General features: G+C 51.2%; 3 protein-coding genes across 3 annotated transcripts; 2 read left to right on the top strand and 1 right to left on the bottom strand.

The window, feature by feature from the left end:
* Positions 1-882: 882 nt before the first annotated feature.
* Positions 883-2,247, top strand: ABOM_001789 (FAD dependent oxidoreductase; the record flags this gene model as incomplete). Its single annotated transcript, XM_022528919.1, has 1 exon — positions 883-2,247. The coding sequence occupies one exon, from the start codon at positions 883-885 to the stop codon at positions 2,245-2,247; it is 1,365 nt and encodes a 454-aa protein (XP_022393483.1).
* Positions 2,248-3,102: 855 nt separating this feature from the next.
* Positions 3,103-4,478, bottom strand: ABOM_001788 (tryptophan dimethylallyltransferase; the record flags this gene model as incomplete). Its single annotated transcript, XM_022528918.1, has 2 exons — positions 3,103-3,268; positions 3,325-4,478. 2 exons carry the CDS (start codon positions 4,476-4,478, stop codon positions 3,103-3,105), a joined length of 1,320 nt encoding a protein of 439 aa, XP_022393484.1.
* Positions 4,479-5,448: 970 nt separating this feature from the next.
* On the top strand, positions 5,449-17,168 carry ABOM_001787 (polyketide synthase-nonribosomal peptide synthetase hybrid; the record flags this gene model as incomplete). Its single annotated transcript, XM_022528917.1, has 2 exons — positions 5,449-6,343; positions 6,403-17,168. The coding sequence occupies 2 exons, from the start codon at positions 5,449-5,451 to the stop codon at positions 17,166-17,168; spliced, it is 11,661 nt and encodes a 3,886-aa protein (XP_022393481.1).
* Positions 17,169-17,756: the final 588 nt, after the last annotated feature.

Genomic DNA, 17,756 nt, shown 5'->3' with positions numbered 1-17,756 from the left:
TGCCACGCTAGTGGATCGAAGGAGATCTCACCAGTAAATCGCCGGGCCTTGATGGTCCGTGCTGAAGATCAGTAGAGAAAACGAGGGGATTCTTCAGGCATCATATGGCGAGAGCGTTGGGAATCCAACTGCTGGTGGGCTGAACGTAGCAACCTTGGCTATCATGCATGACAGGGGCGATAATTGAACGCTCCAATTCGGCATCCAGCTATGCAGAGGTAAAGGCGATATCGGTGGCTGGCTGGGTCAGACCTCACTAGGCAACAATCAATACCCTTCGTCGCTCAGATGCGATGCTACCTGGCAGGCGAACACCGGCGTGCCAGACTAGCGAATGTGACACCCAGCAATTGACTGAACGGCGCCGAGAGCACGGAAATGCAATCCTATCGACACGCACTTGTCATACCCAGGCACGCCTACCGGGGCAGGGTGCCAGTTTCTATGCATGTCTTACTGCCTTTATTCAAGGTGACTGCAGGTCTAGACCTTCATGGCCAGTCATGCCATCAACTAGAGTTTGATGGACGCCCAGTTTCTCAGCTGGAACTACTGTTCAATACGGCTGACCAAGGGCAAACCGTGCGCAGTAGTAGGTGGTCTCAGAGCAATAATACATTGGAGCAAGGGCACCTCTTCACCGGTGCAATATGATCTCCAGAGGTCGTGATGAGCGCATGCAGGCGCTGCCCTCGATTCCCAGGATCTTGCGGGTTGAGAATCACAATCAAGCAAGGCTCAAGGAGAGCAGTTCTGTGAGCCAACTTCATACGCAACAGTGTGCAAACAATTGTGTGACTATCGGTTACTTTTAAATCGGTGGGATTTGCTCATTGGACTGTATTCGGTCATCTTCTCCTTACCTTTCGGGCATTCTCGAAGATGGCTGCTCGGATTGCGAGCTTCCTTGGTATTTCCAGTGTCGCCTGTCTTAGTTCGGCGAATGGCATCGTCGCCCACGACACCATCTCTCGCGATGTAATCATCCTGGGTGGTGGCAGCTCGGGGACCTATGCCGCCATTCGTCTCAAAGATCAAGGCAAGACCGTTGCTGTCGTTGAACGCAACGACTATTTGGGAGGTCACTGTGAAACCTACTACACCGAAGATACTACACCTTTGAATTATGGTGTGGAGGGATTCTTCAACACGACCGTGACTCGGAACTATCTTGAACGGCTTCAGGTGCCCTATGGACGCCGCAGCCCTGCTCCTGCGCACGAAGTTTACGTGAATTGGAACACCGGGACAAGGACAGAATATCCTCCGGGCCAGCTCCAGGATAGGGAAGCATTCGCAAAATGGGTCGATGTCATCTCCCAGTTTGGCTTCTTGGATGAGGGCGTGTACCGAATCCCCGAACCGGTGCCGGAGGACCTCATCAGCCCTTTCCCGGATTTTGTAAGGAAGTACCACCTGGAGGATGCCGTGTTCGCCCTTTTCTCTCATACTTCTGGTGACGTCTTCGAAATGATCGCCCTCTACGTCATCCAGTATATTGGAGTCCCCCACACCGCTGCCTTGAATGAAGGCTACATCCGGCCCCTTGAGGGCATAGCCGCTCTGTACAAGAGCGCTGGCAAAGAGCTCGGCAACGACGTCTTCTTGAAAACGACTCCCAAGACAGTTCACCGCTCCGAAGATGGCGTCGAAGTCACCGTGCGCAGTGCTGACGGGACCACGACGCTGCTGCAGGGAAAGCAACTGCTAGTCACCATTCCGCCCCTGCTGCCCAACCTCCACAGCTTTCAGCTCAGCGAGCAAGAATCCCGCATGTTCTCCAAGTGGCAGTATCACCAGTACTGGGCCGCCCTGGTCAATAACACTGGTCTCCCCGACGATGTGAACTTGGTCCACGTCGATACAGAGCGCCTGTACGGTGTCCCCGAGGAGCCCTTCATCTGGCGCCTGGATAACCATTGGGCCCCAGGCTACCACAACGTCAAAATGGTCGGTGGGTCCGACTTCGGAGAGGCTGAGGCGAAGGCGCACATGTATGAGAAGTTCGAGCTTCTTCATGCGGCGGGAACATACTCTACGCACAAGCCCGAGATCATCAAGTTCGGAAACCACACCCCTGTTACCATGTTCGTTTCGGCAGAGGAGATTCGCGGAGGATTCTATCGGCAGCTGTATGATCTCCAGGGGCTGAACAGCACGTTCTGGACGGGCTCCACTTGGGCATCAGATTATTCGACCTTGATTTGGGGGTATACAGATGAAGTTCTCGACCAGATGGCTGCTTAGTCCCTATTATGGGCATCTGTGTGCCCCTTGACCCCTTGATCCTTTGCAATTCTACAACGGGGGTCGCACTCTGATAGCTGTGCATTAACGTCGTCTGGCGGCACTGCAAGTAACTAGAGCTCCTGAGTTCAGTATTGATTATATCGGCCTGCATATTTATGAGCAACATTTGCTTTGCAGATTGAATTTGCAAGGTGTACCGATACCAAATAGTTATAATGATTGAACTTACTCAAATATTCAGTTCTACCTACATCCAAAGCTTCGATCAAACGCCTATTTTACACCACTACAACTTGGTATGTTTCATGACAAGTTTTCCAGCACCTTTCCATAGTATAATTAGATAGTCCACCATTGATGTTATTATCTAGTCCTTGGCCCCTATATAGAATTATTTTAACCCCTTTGACTTCTAGACTTTGACATGGACAAGATTATATACGGTCCCCCAGTACCTTGAATTATATATCTTTGACATTCTGCTATCACTTACTGTTATACGACATTTAATGAGATTCTATAATAAAATCATTTAAAGTGAACGTTATTACTGCAAAGTCTGGAATTAAATCATATAAGGGAAAAGGACTTGAAATATATTGAGTTTCGGCGTAAGATGGGGAGACAGAAAGTTGGAAACTTTTGATGGGGACTGGCCAGCGTGGCAACAAGGGCTGCGGAAGTGGAGACAGAGAGAAAAGCCAGGGTGGAAGGAACAACATCGGCCGGATGTCCTCGTTTCTACACAGCAACCACGTCCAGGATAAAACAAATAATCTGCGGCTAGGAGACCCTGACTTGAACACGAACAAGTGACACATTGCAATGTGTGCATCCGCATGGATGGGTAAGCTAGTCTTCCAGATTCTGCCCCTCATGGCACATCGTCAGCCCCTGGGCAGCAACGCTGAAAGCCTCGAAGGTGTGAAGGTAGACACTCATGTACGGCTTCTTTCCCTTGTACGAGAATGAGATCCACGCTTGCAGGTGATTTGCAGTACACAGATCGACATCCGGACTGTAGGCGAAGATTAGCCCCACTCATCATTTCATTCGGGAGATGTCAAGACGTACTAGTACGATGCCAAATCGGACGGATAGCTTTCAGCCAAGCCACCCCACCCTCGGCTCTCAAAGAAGGTGGCCAGTCCCTGCGCGATAGCGTTGTCGTTCTGACCAAAAGCAGGGAAATAGATCTGGGGCTCGGGAAGTGGGCTTGTCGGAGACAAGGTAAAGTTGATAATGAAAGGAAGTTGTTCCTGCGGTGAGGTACGAGGCTCGTAAAAGCAGTCCGGGAGTGGACATAGGCCCTCTGTGATGGGCAGTAGCTGCCACAGCTCTTGGAGGGCATCCAGGCCTTCCAGGGTCTCTGGATCGTTCCGTCGCCCGTTCAGAGTCCAAATCCCTTCAATGGAAGCCAGGCTCAGCTGGCGTTCCATGCAGTAGACTTTGATCCGAGACTCGGATGGCTTCACTAAATCACAGGAGAGAAAGTGGCCGATGAGGGTGGGAGCCCGCTCAGCCATAAACTGCTCGAGAGTTGCCAGTGGGCCGGCAATTTTACCACCCTGGCCGGTGGCCTTGATGGCATCAAACATGAGACTCTCTTTCGGCGTGCCGGTCGCGATAGACTTGATTCGGGGGTAGATGTAGGTCTTCAAGACAATATCGCCCGACGGCTCCAGATCGGCTGCTAGCTTGTTCTGTGTCTTGAAGACTGGGACTTGGATACTTCCATCACGCAGAGTCTGAGCCTCCTCGTCGGAAACGACCAGCGCTTTGGTAAAATGATCAAACAATTCTAGATCAAGGCCTGAAACCAGGGCCCTAAGGGTCTGGAGAACAGGCCGGATGGCTGCGGTGTTGAATGGGTCCTCGTGCGTGCCCGTTAGGGGACCGAGGGGCTCGAAGGCGAACCGCAGTAGCGATTTCGAGTAATTGAAGCTTAACTCGAACGGAAGTCCGAAGCGCGTCAGATGACTCTTCCAGTGCATGGGCTGACCTTTCTCAGGATACGGACCCAACGCCGGGATGATGACCTCGCGGTGGATGCAGAGAAACTTGTACTGTGCGTGAACATCATAGCCGGCCCCCGCCATCATGGCGGCAAACATCGGCGCGGTGCTATACCACCATTTTGCCTGGTCCCTGTTCGAGAGGTTCAGGGCTTCGCTGAGCACGCGGAAGGGCTTTGGCAGCTGTGCTGCTGATGTCCTGGAGATTTCCATCGTTCAGTGTTCCAGTTCCTGGTGTGCAGTATCGATACAAAGTCAAATGACGTGAGGAGTTCAAGGAATACTACCCTACCTTTTCTGTTCAGACCATAGCATGATATTCATGATCTTGGGGGGGCATCGCCCTCACTGGGCGTTTGCGATGGCGACCGCATGACGCACGCTATACGAGCCAGTACTCAATGAATGCAGTGCCAAGGTCCGTCTAGCAGGCTACTCTAGCTGTCTGTCTCGTAAGCCCACTAAGACATGCATTGGAAACCGTGGGCTGGCTGAAGACGACATTCCATCCGCGCAAGCATTCAAGGATTAGAGCGATTCCCTCTCCGCCAGGGTGTGATGACTTCGGTGTTGTTGTGGGGCGATTGTCTTGGACCCTTGACACAATTCAGTAGATGTACTGATAGCAAAAGCAAAACGTACAGTTCACTCTCTACTGCAGGATGTCACGGTGCATGTGATGAACCTAGGCCAAGTCTTTCACAATGACAAGTAGTGAGATATTGGTCGCCAAGACCTAGAATCATATCTACCGGCATCGGCACGATGCAACATCCTGCAATGGCCGGCGTCCAACCGATTGAGCCTAAATGGCAGATCGGACAAGTATGGCAATCGAACGAGCTGAACCAGCAATGATTAAATAGGAAATTGGTTCAGCTGAATGGCGCCCATAATACGAACTTTTTCATAAGCGATTCAAAGCGCCACGCACCCACGACAGTTACGGCCAGTAGGCTGAGGGTACACAATGGATCAGTCCGTCAAGCGCAAGGTCGTAAGAAGTGTTGGTGAATTGGGCTGAATGTGGTGATGATAGAATAAAGGTCGAAGGTTCCATGTATGTACATTACTTGGTCTTGCTGTAGTTGTTCAGGCATTTCCGTTGCGAAGCCCGCCGCCCCTGTCCCATCTCCTCGCTGGAACGCTTTCTTTTGTCAATGCTAAGTCCTATCTCGTCGCCATGAAAACGCCAATTGCTGTTGTTGGGACCGCGTGCCGATTCCCAGGCGATGTAGCATCGCCCTCGCAACTATGGGAACTATTGTCCAACCCAAAGGATGTCCTGAAGGATCTAGATCCCAAACGATTAAACCTCTCCAGCTTCTATCATCACGATGGCGAGCACCATGGGGCTACTGGTGTCCCAAATAAGTCATACATACTGGAGGACGATGTCTATTGCTTCGATGCAGCCTTCTTCAACATCAGTGCCGCGGAGGCAGAGGCAATGGATCCACAACAACGGCTCTTACTTGAGACGACATACGAGGCGCTGGAAGCTGCGGGATATACATTGAAACAGCTGCGCGGCTCAAACACATCCGTCTTTATTGGTGCGATGACCTCAGACTACCATGACATTCAAGCTCGGGATTTGGACACAATCAGCCGATGGCATGCAACAGGCACATCTCCCAGCATTCTCTCAAATCGTGTCTCGTATTTCTTTGACCTGAGAGGGCCATCAATGACTATCAACACTGCATGCTCCAGCTCACTGGTGGCATTGCACCAAGCGGTCAACAGTCTGCGAAATGGTGATTGCACTATTGCTATTGTAGGCGGTGTCAATCTCTTGCTCGACCCTGAAGTCTATATCAGCCATTCCAACCTACATATGCTGTCCCCAACATCAAGATGTCGGATGTGGGATAAGGATGCTGACGGCTACGCTCGGGGCGAGGGGTGCGCCTCAGTCGTAATCAAGACCCTGGATCAGGCGCTGCAGGATGGTGACGATATAGAGTGCATCATTCGGGAGACTGCGGTCAACTCGGACGGCAGATCTGCGGGAATCACAATGCCCAATCCGGAGGCCCAGGCCACATTGATACGCCAGACCTATGAACACAGTGGTTTGGATCCTGTTCGGGACCGTTGCCAATATTTCGAATGCCATGGGACTGGTACACAGCTGGTGATCCCGTCGAGGCACAGGCAATCCAGCAGACGTTCTACCCGCAGACCGTCGTTTTCAGTCCAAACGACAAGCTCTATGTGGGGAGCATCAAGACTCTTATCGGCCACCTGGAAGGCTGTGCAGGTCTCGCCGGCGTGATGAAGGCTATAATGTGCCTCAAGAACCAGATCATCACACCAAACATGCTTTTCGACGATCTCAATCCGAATATCACCCCATTCTATGACCATCTGGAAGTTCCTACAAGGACTCTGCCATGGCCACCTGTTGCTCCTGGCTGTCCACTGAGGGTGAGTGTGAACTCCTTTGGTTTCGGAGGGACCAACGCCCATGCCATCATTGAGAGCTACGTACCCCGCCAATCGAAAAGCCAAGTCAGTTGCTGCAAAGAGCCGGCCGTTAAGAAGTATGTATCCGCCGGGCCATTCGTGTTCTCGGCACACACTCAAGATTCCCTACACTCGCACATTGAGCAAATAGCCCGATATGTGAGAAAAAATGAAGCATTGGGCCTAGGTGATTTAGCCTGGAGCTTAGCCAAAAGAACCGTCTTACCCTTCAAGGCCTCAATGACAGCCTTAGACAGAGGGGAGTTTCTTTGTAAGATAGACACGCTGAGCCAGGAGTACAAAGACGACAAACGGGGTGAACAAAGCCACTTGCAATGGAGGCATTCGCCCGAGCCAGAGAAGATTATGGCCATTTTCACAGGGCAAGGCGCACAATGGGCTGGAATGGGGCGTCAACTGCTATGTGCGTCTCCCATCTTCAGGCAGTCTATCGAGCAGTGTGAGCGTGCTCTCGCACGTCTTCCTGACGGCCCCTGCTGGTCCCTGCACGAAGAACTTCTGGCAGACGAAGCTTCGTCAAGCATCTCTAATCCTGCAGTAAGTCAGCCGGTAACAACTGCAATTGAGATAGCTGTCTATGATCTCCTGTGTGCATGTGGAATCAATGTCGATGCAGTCGTGGGCCACTCATCCGGCGAAATAGTGGCTGCGTATGCGCTCGGTATTATCTCGGCAGAGGATTCCATGAAGATAGCCTATTATCGTGGAATGCACAGCAAGCCAGTGAAACTAGGAGGTATGCTAGCCGTTGGTCTTTCCTTTCATGAAGCCAGTGAATTGTGCTCTCAGCCGGCATTATCGGGTAGGATCGTGGTAGGAGCGAGCAACGGGCCTGTGAGCACAACCTTATCAGGCGACTATGATGCGATACTCGAGGCAAAGGCACTCCTTGACCATAAGAAAATATTCGCAAGAACGTTGCAGGTTGACGTTGCGTACCACTCACATCATATGGTGCCATGTGCTACCACATATCTTGAGTCATTGACGGCATGTAATATCCAAGTGGGAACACCCAGGAGTGGCTGCACATGGATCTCAAGCGTCACAGGAAGCAGTGCAATAACAAAAGGGGATATTCAAGCGTTCTCTGCGACTTACTGGGTTGAGAACATGGTCAAACCTGTCCTATTTTCGCAGGCAGTGGAGAGGTCACACAGTGGCTGTCATAACATTGGTGCGTGTATCGAGATCGGACCTCATCCAGCTCTCCGTGGGCCAGTTTTGGATACATTGAGATCAAAAGGAAGTTCGAACGTTCTTTATACTTCGTTGCTTCACAGAGGACACAATGATCTCAAGGCTGCATCATGCGCCGTCGGCTACCTTTGGGAACGTATGCCTGAACGTGTGGACATTGGGAGGTTCCTCCAAAGTCTTAGCAATCAACCCCTACAACTAATGAAGGGATTACCAGCTTACACCTGGGACCATACGAGGAGATACTGGAGAGAGTCTCGCGTGTCGCGCACATACCGTCTCGAAGGCACACAACTGCACCCGCTACTGGGCCGGCGATCTGCTACTAAATTCCCGAACGAGATGTCTTGGAGGAACATCCTGCACCTAAAAGAGATGCCATGGGCTCAAGGGCATAGGAAAAAGGGCCAGGTAGTGCTTTCGACTGCTTTTTACCTTTCTTCTCTATTAGCGGCTGCTAGCTCTGCGGCTATGTGCCAGTGCCTTGTGTTGGTTGAGGTCGAGAATTTAGTTACCATGGAATGTCTGACTTTGCAAGAGCATGGCGACGGCATAGAATACATCACAACGCTACGAATCCGCGCCGAACATTCCGAGACACCTTCGGACGCCAAACTCGATGCCGAAGGATCCTGTCATGCCAGCCTTAGCGACGGATCAGTGTTAACGAAGCTATGCACTGCACGTCTAACACTCCATGTCAGACAAGCCAACCGTCCTAATTGTGACCAGTTACCCCCAAGGGAACAGCAGAATCCCCTACTCACGCCTATAAATGTTGCTGATCTGTACGACTCATTTGAACAGGTTGGCACTGACTATTCCGGACCCTTTCGAAGCATAATCTCGATCCAGCGGTCTCTCGGCAGAGCCACGGCTTGTGCGGCTTGGCCAGCAGATACAACTTTTTTGGGGTCACTACTTCACCCGGCTATACCAGAGACATCATTCCAGACAATAACGTGCGCCTTTGCCTCACCATGGAGCAAGGCATTGTGCACCTCATTCCATGCAAAGGAGATTCGTCGCGCCCTCGTGCAACCTTACTTTGCTCTGAAGAGCCCTTCATGCTTAATCGACGCTTTTGTGACTACAGTGGACAATTGTGGAGTGAAAGGCGATGTATCGTTGTACGACCCGGATGGAAACGCCATGATACAAATCGAGGGTTTGGTCATGGAAAGTGCCCCTCAACCCCATGTTTCAGCCGGCCGTAGCCTGTACTCGCACATGGTGTGGGAGAGCGACCCTTTTGGCTATTCATTAACGTCCTCATATAATACCCAAGATGAGATGATGGCGTGGAGAAACGCAGCGGATATCGTCGTCTGGTATCATTTCCGAAGACTGGTGGATGAGATCGATCCACTCGAGTCTGCTGGGCTTCTACCTCATCACCAACTTTTGTATCGTGAGATTAGCCGCATTGCTGATGATGGCAAGGGCTCTGAGAACTACCTTCCTCAGCCCGATGATGGCCCGATGTCAGAAGAGAGTTTGCTGGCAATGATCGACGGATATGCGGGGGTTGTCGATCTTCATTCATTGCACTCACTCGGCATGGCCTTACCAGCAATTCTACGAGGGGAGAACGACCCTTTTGACATATCGAACGGAGGCAGCATCCTCGAGCGCCTATCCCACGCTTCCGGGATGTTTTCTGCATTGAAGACAGATCTTTGCTGCATCGTCAAGCGTATTGGACACAAGCATCCCCACATGGATGTCTTGGAGCTTCACGTTGGCACTGGTGTGATCACTCAGCAGATATTAGAAGCTCTTGATGATAAATATAGTTCCTATGGCCTGAGCAGCGCGACCCCAATATCACTCGAGCAGACGGTGGCCAGGCTGTCAACTCAGCACCGCAACCTATATTCCAAGGTCGTTGATCTTACTACGGCGGAGGATGGTGAACATGGCAGCGACAAGTATGACATGGTCATTGCTGCCAACCCCTTCCACGCAACTGATGCATCTGCCAGCCTGTTGGAAACTTGCCGCGCAATACTAAAGCCTGGTGGCTACCTTGTATTTGTTAGACTGAGCGGGCGAATGCCAATGTCGTTGTTGTGCGTCTGTGGGCTGCTTCCCCGGTGGTGGCAAGGATACAATCACGATGCCCAGACTTGGTCGGACATGTCAACCGTTAAATGCAACGCGCAACTCCGCTCTAAGGGTTTCTCTGGGATCGATCACATCTTCCATGGCTCGACGCACCCAAATGAGGATGGTCTTTCAGTCATTGTCACTCAGGCAGTGAACGATACAGTCCTGATGCTTCGAGAGCCGATGAATTCAACCGGGCTGGCGCCACTGACGGAGACTGTGGCCCTCATTGGGGGCAAGACACTATTGGTAGCACGCCTTCTCCAGAGTATTCAAAGGATTCTCGCTGCATCAGGTTCCACCACAACAGCAATAGTGGAAAACATAGGCCAGCTGGACCTGGATGATTTCACGAACAAATATGCAATCATCTCCCTGCTGGAGCTTGACGAGCCTTTCTTCGCCCAAGGAATCTTCCACGAGAGGGTCCTCAATTTCAAAAAGCTTGTGGCAAGGTCGAAGCACGTCCTCTGGTTGACATCTTCACAGATGCCAAGCATAACTGTTGCTCTTGGGAGAGCAATGAGATTGGAAAAGGGAAACAATACCAATCTTCAATTCCTCCAGTTGTCTAGTATGGAGAACATTTCGCCTGCCACTGTAGTGGAGATTTTCTTGCGCCTCACATGGTCTAGTGTCCCTATGTTGACGGACGGGCAAATGCTTTGGACAAACGAATCCGAGCTACAGTGGGATGGATGCGCGCTGCGCATTCCACGACTGGTTTGGGACCCAAGACGAAACCAGAGGTACAATTCCAGACACCAAGAAACTCATCCAAAAGCATGCCTCTCACAGACATCAGTGATTCTCCCGCGAGAGATGTTGGAAACCTCGGTAGCCGTTCAAGTCAAATATTCCTGCCTCATTTGTACGGATGCCTATCTGTGGTTTGGTACACGTGTCGATGGACGGGGAAATGCAATCGGCATTTCTGATCATATTTCATCTGTCGTGCAGGCAAGGCCTGAACATGTTCACAGTCCTGTCGATGAAGATGGTTTAAGCCCGGACACATTGCGAGTTACTGCTAGCTTGATTCTAGCATACCTTCTTTTGAAGTCTCGACATGGCCCAATTCTTCTCTATGAACCAGATAATTTACTTGCTGTGGCTGTCGAGCAAGCGCGTGGCCCTGAGCACACCATCTACTGCATCACTTCAAAGTGTAACCATATCGTCAATGGGTGGATCGCAGTCCACCCTTACGCATCGCGACGTATGGTTGAACGATTATTGCCGCGAGAAGTGTCCGCCTTTGTCGATTTTTCTGCTTCTGATAATCATGTAGTGACCGTACTTCGCAAGATATATTCTCAAACTCAGATCCAGCCGGCAGAACTATATCGTCGTGTGTTTCTTGAAAGTCCTGGCCAACTTATCGCGGATACCTATATTCGAGCATGTACCAGCCTGTCGACTCTTCCACTGGCAGTTACCCCTTCGGCGGAGGCCTCACCAAACAACCCCCTGGTCACTTATCCGAAATTGGTGGACTGGACAGGCTCTCCTCCAATACCGAGCCATGGTGAAATGCTCCGGACCGCAAACCTGTTCTCCCCGAGCGGAACCTACTGGATGATTGACATGGCAACCCCACTGGGATTGTCGATTCTGACATGGATGGCGAGCAACGGGGCACGGACGTTTGTTCTTTCCAGCTGGAATCCACACGTGCACGAGGCTTGGTTGGAGGAGATGTCTCGTCTAGGAGCTACTGTGAAACCCTTGAAGATGGATCCTCTCAACAAAAAGTCCATTTTGTCAGCTTTCACTCAAATCAAGCAGACTTTGCCACCTATTGTAGGTGTCTGCTATGCTCCCGTAGCTATATCCGACAAAGGGTTTGCGTTTACTGCCCATGATGAGGGTGGTCTTGTCACGAATGCTACGATCAATGCAGCAAAGTATCTCGACGAGCTATTCCCGACACCAACACTAAACTTCTTCGTGATTTTGACTTCTCTTGTCTCTGTTCTTGGAACTCCAAAGCAGGTAGCATATCATGCCTCAGCACAGTTTATGACTGGTCTCATTCACCAGCGTAGGTGGAAAGGCCTGGCAGGGTCCGTATTGGCCCTCGGTATGGTTGTCGATGCGGAATACTTTGTCAAGCAAGGCAGGGAGGTGATCCAGCGCATGATGCACCATGGATACGCGCCTCTATCTGAGTCCGATGTACATCATGCTTTTGGTGAAGCGGTAGCTGCTGGACCACCTGAGGCCGAGGGGAATCCGGAGATATTCTTTGGTCTACAAATGATCGATTCGCATATTGATCGGAGCGGAGAATTGTCGTGTCGCTCAAGCCACCTTCTTTCTCACTTCACCACCAAAGACTTTGAAGCCAAACCAGGACAAGATACTGAACAGGTAGATTCGTCATCACTCCGTCTTCCTAGCCAGGAGTCGGAGAAATTAGAGCCAAGACGAAGTACATATGACACGTTGCTCGCGCGTTTTTCGAACCGGGTCAAGTCAATTCTTCGGCTTCCCGATCAAACATTGGACCTCCACGCCCCACTTCTGGACCTAGGCTGTGATTCCCTTTTGGCTGTGGATCTTCAGATCTGGATGGTCAAGGAGTTCGATATCGAGATGACCCCCATGGGTGTACTCCTAGACACTGTCGCAGGGCTGTGCGAGAAAGCCGTCTGCCGGCCTGGCACTCCCGGCCCAGTGCCACAGGAGGAAGATTTACCTGCCAAAGAGAGTGATAACGTAGATCTTATGACAACTGCATCGAGCTCGGAACACAACAGCTCAGTTCAAGACCTGCCACTCGATACCAGTAATTCGGAGTCATCCTGTGTCCTATGTCCTTCTGACTCCGGCTTTGAACGGGAACAAGACGTCTTCGAATCAAGGTTCACACGACTTGAGAAGATGTCTCCACATCAGTCGCAGATCTGGTTCGCGGGCCACTGGATGAAGGACCCTACTCAGTATAACGTCGTTATCTCGTACAAAGCTCAGGGGAGCTTTCTAGTCGACAAGTTCAAAGGTGCCTTGGATAAGGCAGTCTCCCGGCACGAATCGCTACGGACTGCCTTCTTTTCAGACCCTAATAATGGTGACCTCGTTCAGGGTGTCCTAAAAACCCAACCACCTTTCTTTGAGCACGTAATGGCTGTAAGCGCCGCCTCTGTGGCACAGGAGTTTGACCGGCTGGCGTCTTACCAGTGGCGGCTGGATCTTGGTGAAGTCATCCGAGTTGCAGTGGTGTCTATTGGGCAGGACCAACACACCGTCATCTTTGGATACCATCACATTGTTATGGACGGGGCTAGTTGGTCTACCTTTCTACATGATTTAAGGCGTTTTTATGAGCAGAGCCCACCACATGAAGTTGCGCAATACGTTGACTATTCTCTGATGCTGAATCGTGACATCGATAATGGAGCCTTCGCAAAAGAGCTAGAGTACTGGAAGTCCGAGCTTTCACCACCGCCAGAAGTGATACCTGTCCTCCCTGTCGCCAAGGAGAAGACCCGTACGGCAACAAATAATTTCAAGATCCACAAAGTGACGCGGTATGTAAGCGTTGGAGTCGCAGACAGGATCAAAAAAGCTAGTCGCAGTCTTCGAGGCACACCCTTTCATTTCTACCTAGCAACATTGCAGGTCCTCCTCGCTGGACTGCTGAAGATCGAGAATCTCTGTATCGGAATGAGCGACGCCAATCGCAAACACCAGCAGTTCATCGGCACAGTTGGCTATTTTCTGAACATGTTGCCTCTGAGATTTCACGTCCAACAAACGGACAGCTTTGCCAATATATTCCAAAAGACATCTTCGAAGGTCCTGACCGCCTTGTCGCACTCCTCAATTCCCTCCAACTTGGTTGTGGACGCACTGAATCTCCCGCGCGTATTGAGTGTAACGCCTCTCTTCCAGGTTGCTATAAACTACCGCGTAGGGGAGATCACCAGGATGTCAGTGGACGACTTTGACCTCAATTACGATCGGAGTGTGATGGGCAATGCACCGTACGATGTCTCCTTCCATGTCACACCATGTGTGAACGGCACCTCTATTGTGGAAGTGAACTGTCGGGACTATTTGTACTCGCCCGAAGCCACGGAATCCATCATGGATGAGTATATCCGGCTGCTTGATCTCATGTCTTCTGATCCTTCACTTTCCGTTCGGAGCAGTCTTGCCCCATCCTCCTCTGTGAATGAGGACGGTCTCTCGATTCAACGTGGGCCGAGGATGTCTCATGGCTGGCCATCGACTTTGCCGGAGCGGTTCCAGGATATAACTGATCGATATGGAGATAAAGTCGCCGTTTCGGATCCCAGTGGTGATTTCAGCTATTTGCAACTGTACGCGCAAAGTACCCATATTGGGGAAGCTCTCCTCCATAGAGGAATCCGATCTGGAGACACAGTCGCAGTCTTGTGCCACCCGTCCATTAATTCGGTGGCGAGCATGTTAGCGGTTCTTCGCATCGGTGCGGTTTATGTGCCCCTCGACCTGAGCCTTCCTACTGCAAGGCACAAAGCTATGATCTTGGCTTCCCCTGTTACAGGACTAGTTTGCCTCTCCTCTACCGCTGGGAAAGCCTCAGAATTAGAAGTTTCAACCGTTATCAACATCTCCGAGATTCCCGACATTCAAACTCCATCCATACCTTTCACAAGCGGTTCAAAGGGTGACTGTTTGTCGATTTTACTCTACACAAGCGGCTCGACAGGCCAGCCTAAGGGCGTCCGTTTGCCCCAGAGGGGATTCATCAACTACCTTGCCGCCAAGAGGAAAGCGCTCGGCCTTGACAGCTCGACGGTCGTCCTGCAACAGAGCTCACTGGGATTCGACATGGGACTTGCACAGACTCTCAATGCTGTGATGAACGGAGGAAGGCTTGTCATCGTACCCCAGGAAGTACGTGGAGATTCAATTGAAATTGCAAGAATCATTCGCGACCACAAAGTAACTTTCACGCTAGCCACTCCGTCAGAATACCTCGTCATGCTTCAACATGGTCGTGAATATCTCAGCCATCACGCTGGATGGCGCCACGCCTGTCTAGGTGGTGAGCCTTTCACGGACCAGCTCAAGCGAGAGTTTGCGCGGCTGGGAAAGAATTGTCCTATGGTGCAGGACTCCTACGGTGTGACCGAGATTTCCGCATGTACAACCTTCGAGACGATGTCTGCCTCGCAGCTCGAAGGGGCACGGAGCGTTGGAAGAACAATTCCAAACACTTCTCTGTACATCGTGGACGCGGAATGCAACCTTGTTGCCATTGGAGAGCCTGGGGAAATCTGTATCAGTGGCACTGGTGTTGCATTGGGGTACCTGAATGAGGAGCAGACAAGGTTGAAATTCGTGGAAGATCCATTTGCTCTTCCAGCTGATGTGGCCAGAGGATGGACTCGAATGTACCGTACCGGCGACAAAGCCAAACTACTTAAGGATGGCTCTCTGGTCCTCCTGGGCCGAATGGATGGGGACACAGAGATCAAGCTTCGAGGACTTCGTATAGATCTCGAAGACGTGGCTTCTACTATGCTAAACTGCCACCCGAATCTGCTCTCATCGGCCATCGTGTGTGTCAAAGACCAGGGTGTTTCAGAGATCCTCGTCGCCTTTGTGGCCCTGATGCCGGGACAGACTGCTACCGACGTCGAGCTGCAATACCTCGCCAGTAATCTCCCTTTACCACAGTATATGCGCCCTTCCACAGTGATTTGCCTAGACGAATTACCCCGAAACTCGAATGGAAAGATTGATCGGAAAAAGATAGATGGCATGCCATGGGTGGCGCCAGCTACCACGGGTCAACCATCGAAACGGCTTACGTTGGGCGAGGGTGAGCTTAAGCTTCTTTGGCAGGTTTTGCTGCCTGGTAAGCACATCCAACCGGAGTCTGACTTTTTTCTTCTCGGTGGAAATTCCACGTTGCTGGTCAGGTTACAAGGCGCAATTCGCACCTCCATTGGCATCTCACTGACCCTCCGGGAACTGTATGGCGCCTGCACGCTGGCACAGATGGCGCTCAAGGTTGACGCTCGAAAAGCTGACGCACCATCAATGTCGATCAATTGGCTCGCAGAAACATCAATACCGCAAAATATCCTCGATTGTGCCCCCTCAACGCCGAAAGGCTTGCTACCTAAACGTCACAAAAGATCGGGTTGGCAGATCCTCCTTACTGGCTCGACAAGCTTCCTTGGGAGAGTCCTGGTGCAGGTTCTCCTCCAGGTGCACAAAGTGGACAGAGTGCATTGTATTGCCGTGGAAAAGGAGCAAGAGCACGTCCTTCCCAGTAGCGAAAAGGTATCGCTCTACTATGGAACCCTTCTCGATCCAATGCTCGGTCTTTCTACCCCGGAATGGGCGTCCCTGCAGTGCTGTATCGATGTTGTGATCCATGGTGGCTCGAACGGCCACTGTCTTAACACCTACAACTCCTTGAAAGCACCGAACCTGGGCTCAACCCATCGCCTCGCCCAATTTGCCCTGCAGTCACACATCCCCTTGCACTATATCTCTTCCGGGAGGGTCATACTGCAGTCCGGACAGACTTCCCTCGGGCCTACGTCACTGTCTTTTCACCCTCCTCCGCTCGACGGGTCTGACGGTCTCACGGCCACGAAATGGGCAAGCGAGGTCTTCCTCGAGCGTTTCGCCGCGCAAACCGGTGTGAGTATTAGTATCCACCGTCCCTGCACACCGATCGGCGATCAAGCTCCAGCCCAGGACGCACTAAACTCTCTCCTACGCTACTCTGTCATTCTCGGTGCGACACCTCGCCTTACCAGAATGGAAGGATACTTGGACTTTCAGAAGGTCGAGATCATTGCGGATGAGATCTCCACACTAGTGATGTCTAGGCTCACCACGCATTCGAATGCACCATCATCTCGAACATCCGAAGTGTGCTTTTTCCACCACTCAAGCAATATCCAGGTGCCCGTGAAGAACTTCAAAGAGTATATGGAGAAAGTGCACAGTCGGCCGTTCCAAGAAATGAGTTTGCAAGAATGGAGCTCTCTGGCATTGGACCAGGGGATTGAGCCATTAATTCCTAGCTTCTTGGAGGCCGTGGACGATAACGAGGAAACTCTGCGATACCCTTATTTGGGTCAATAATCATCCGCTATCGGTCTTTAGAGTAATATCTGGTGTGGGAATCAACTCTACGTGTCAGATGCTATGAAATCTGTACTATTAAAGTCCAAGTAAATGGAGATGAATTTGTAGGGGAAATACATGGCACTAAGTGTGACGTCCATGGTAACGCTGCTCCATGGCAACAAGATTTACAATCCCCCGGAGAGCAGGAGAGGATCTGGGGTTAGCCTGGGAAAGGCTAAGAATGGCAGAGAACTCTTGTAGCTCAAAGGCTGGCCGGGAAAAGGGGTTCTCACTTCACATACGGGCACACAGACCGATCAGCGCTGTGATCACAGCTATGCCTACAGAATTAGTACTCTGCGGAAGCGAAGGATGGAGATGCAGGGAAATTGCCACAATATTGTCAGAATACGGGAAGAGCTAAAAATAAGCGATGTCTTCTAACATTGCTGCACGCTTTAATCCACGAATGGTAGGGCTTTGAGCCACTCCCTACATTCTTCATCATCCCTGGCTCCACGGTCCAAGAACCTTTTCACGCCTTCATCTAGAGCTCTGCTAGACTTTTCATAATCTATGTCCCTAAACCTACCATCTCAATGT

The sequence above is a fragment of the Aspergillus bombycis genome, assembly GCF_001792695.1.
Source record: "Aspergillus bombycis strain NRRL26010 chromosome Unknown contig00007, whole genome shotgun sequence".
NCBI lineage: Eukaryota > Fungi > Ascomycota > Eurotiomycetes > Eurotiales > Aspergillaceae > Aspergillus > Aspergillus bombycis.
The sequence above is the reverse complement of the archived record's forward strand: the minus strand, read 5'-3'. Positions and strand labels throughout refer to the sequence as shown.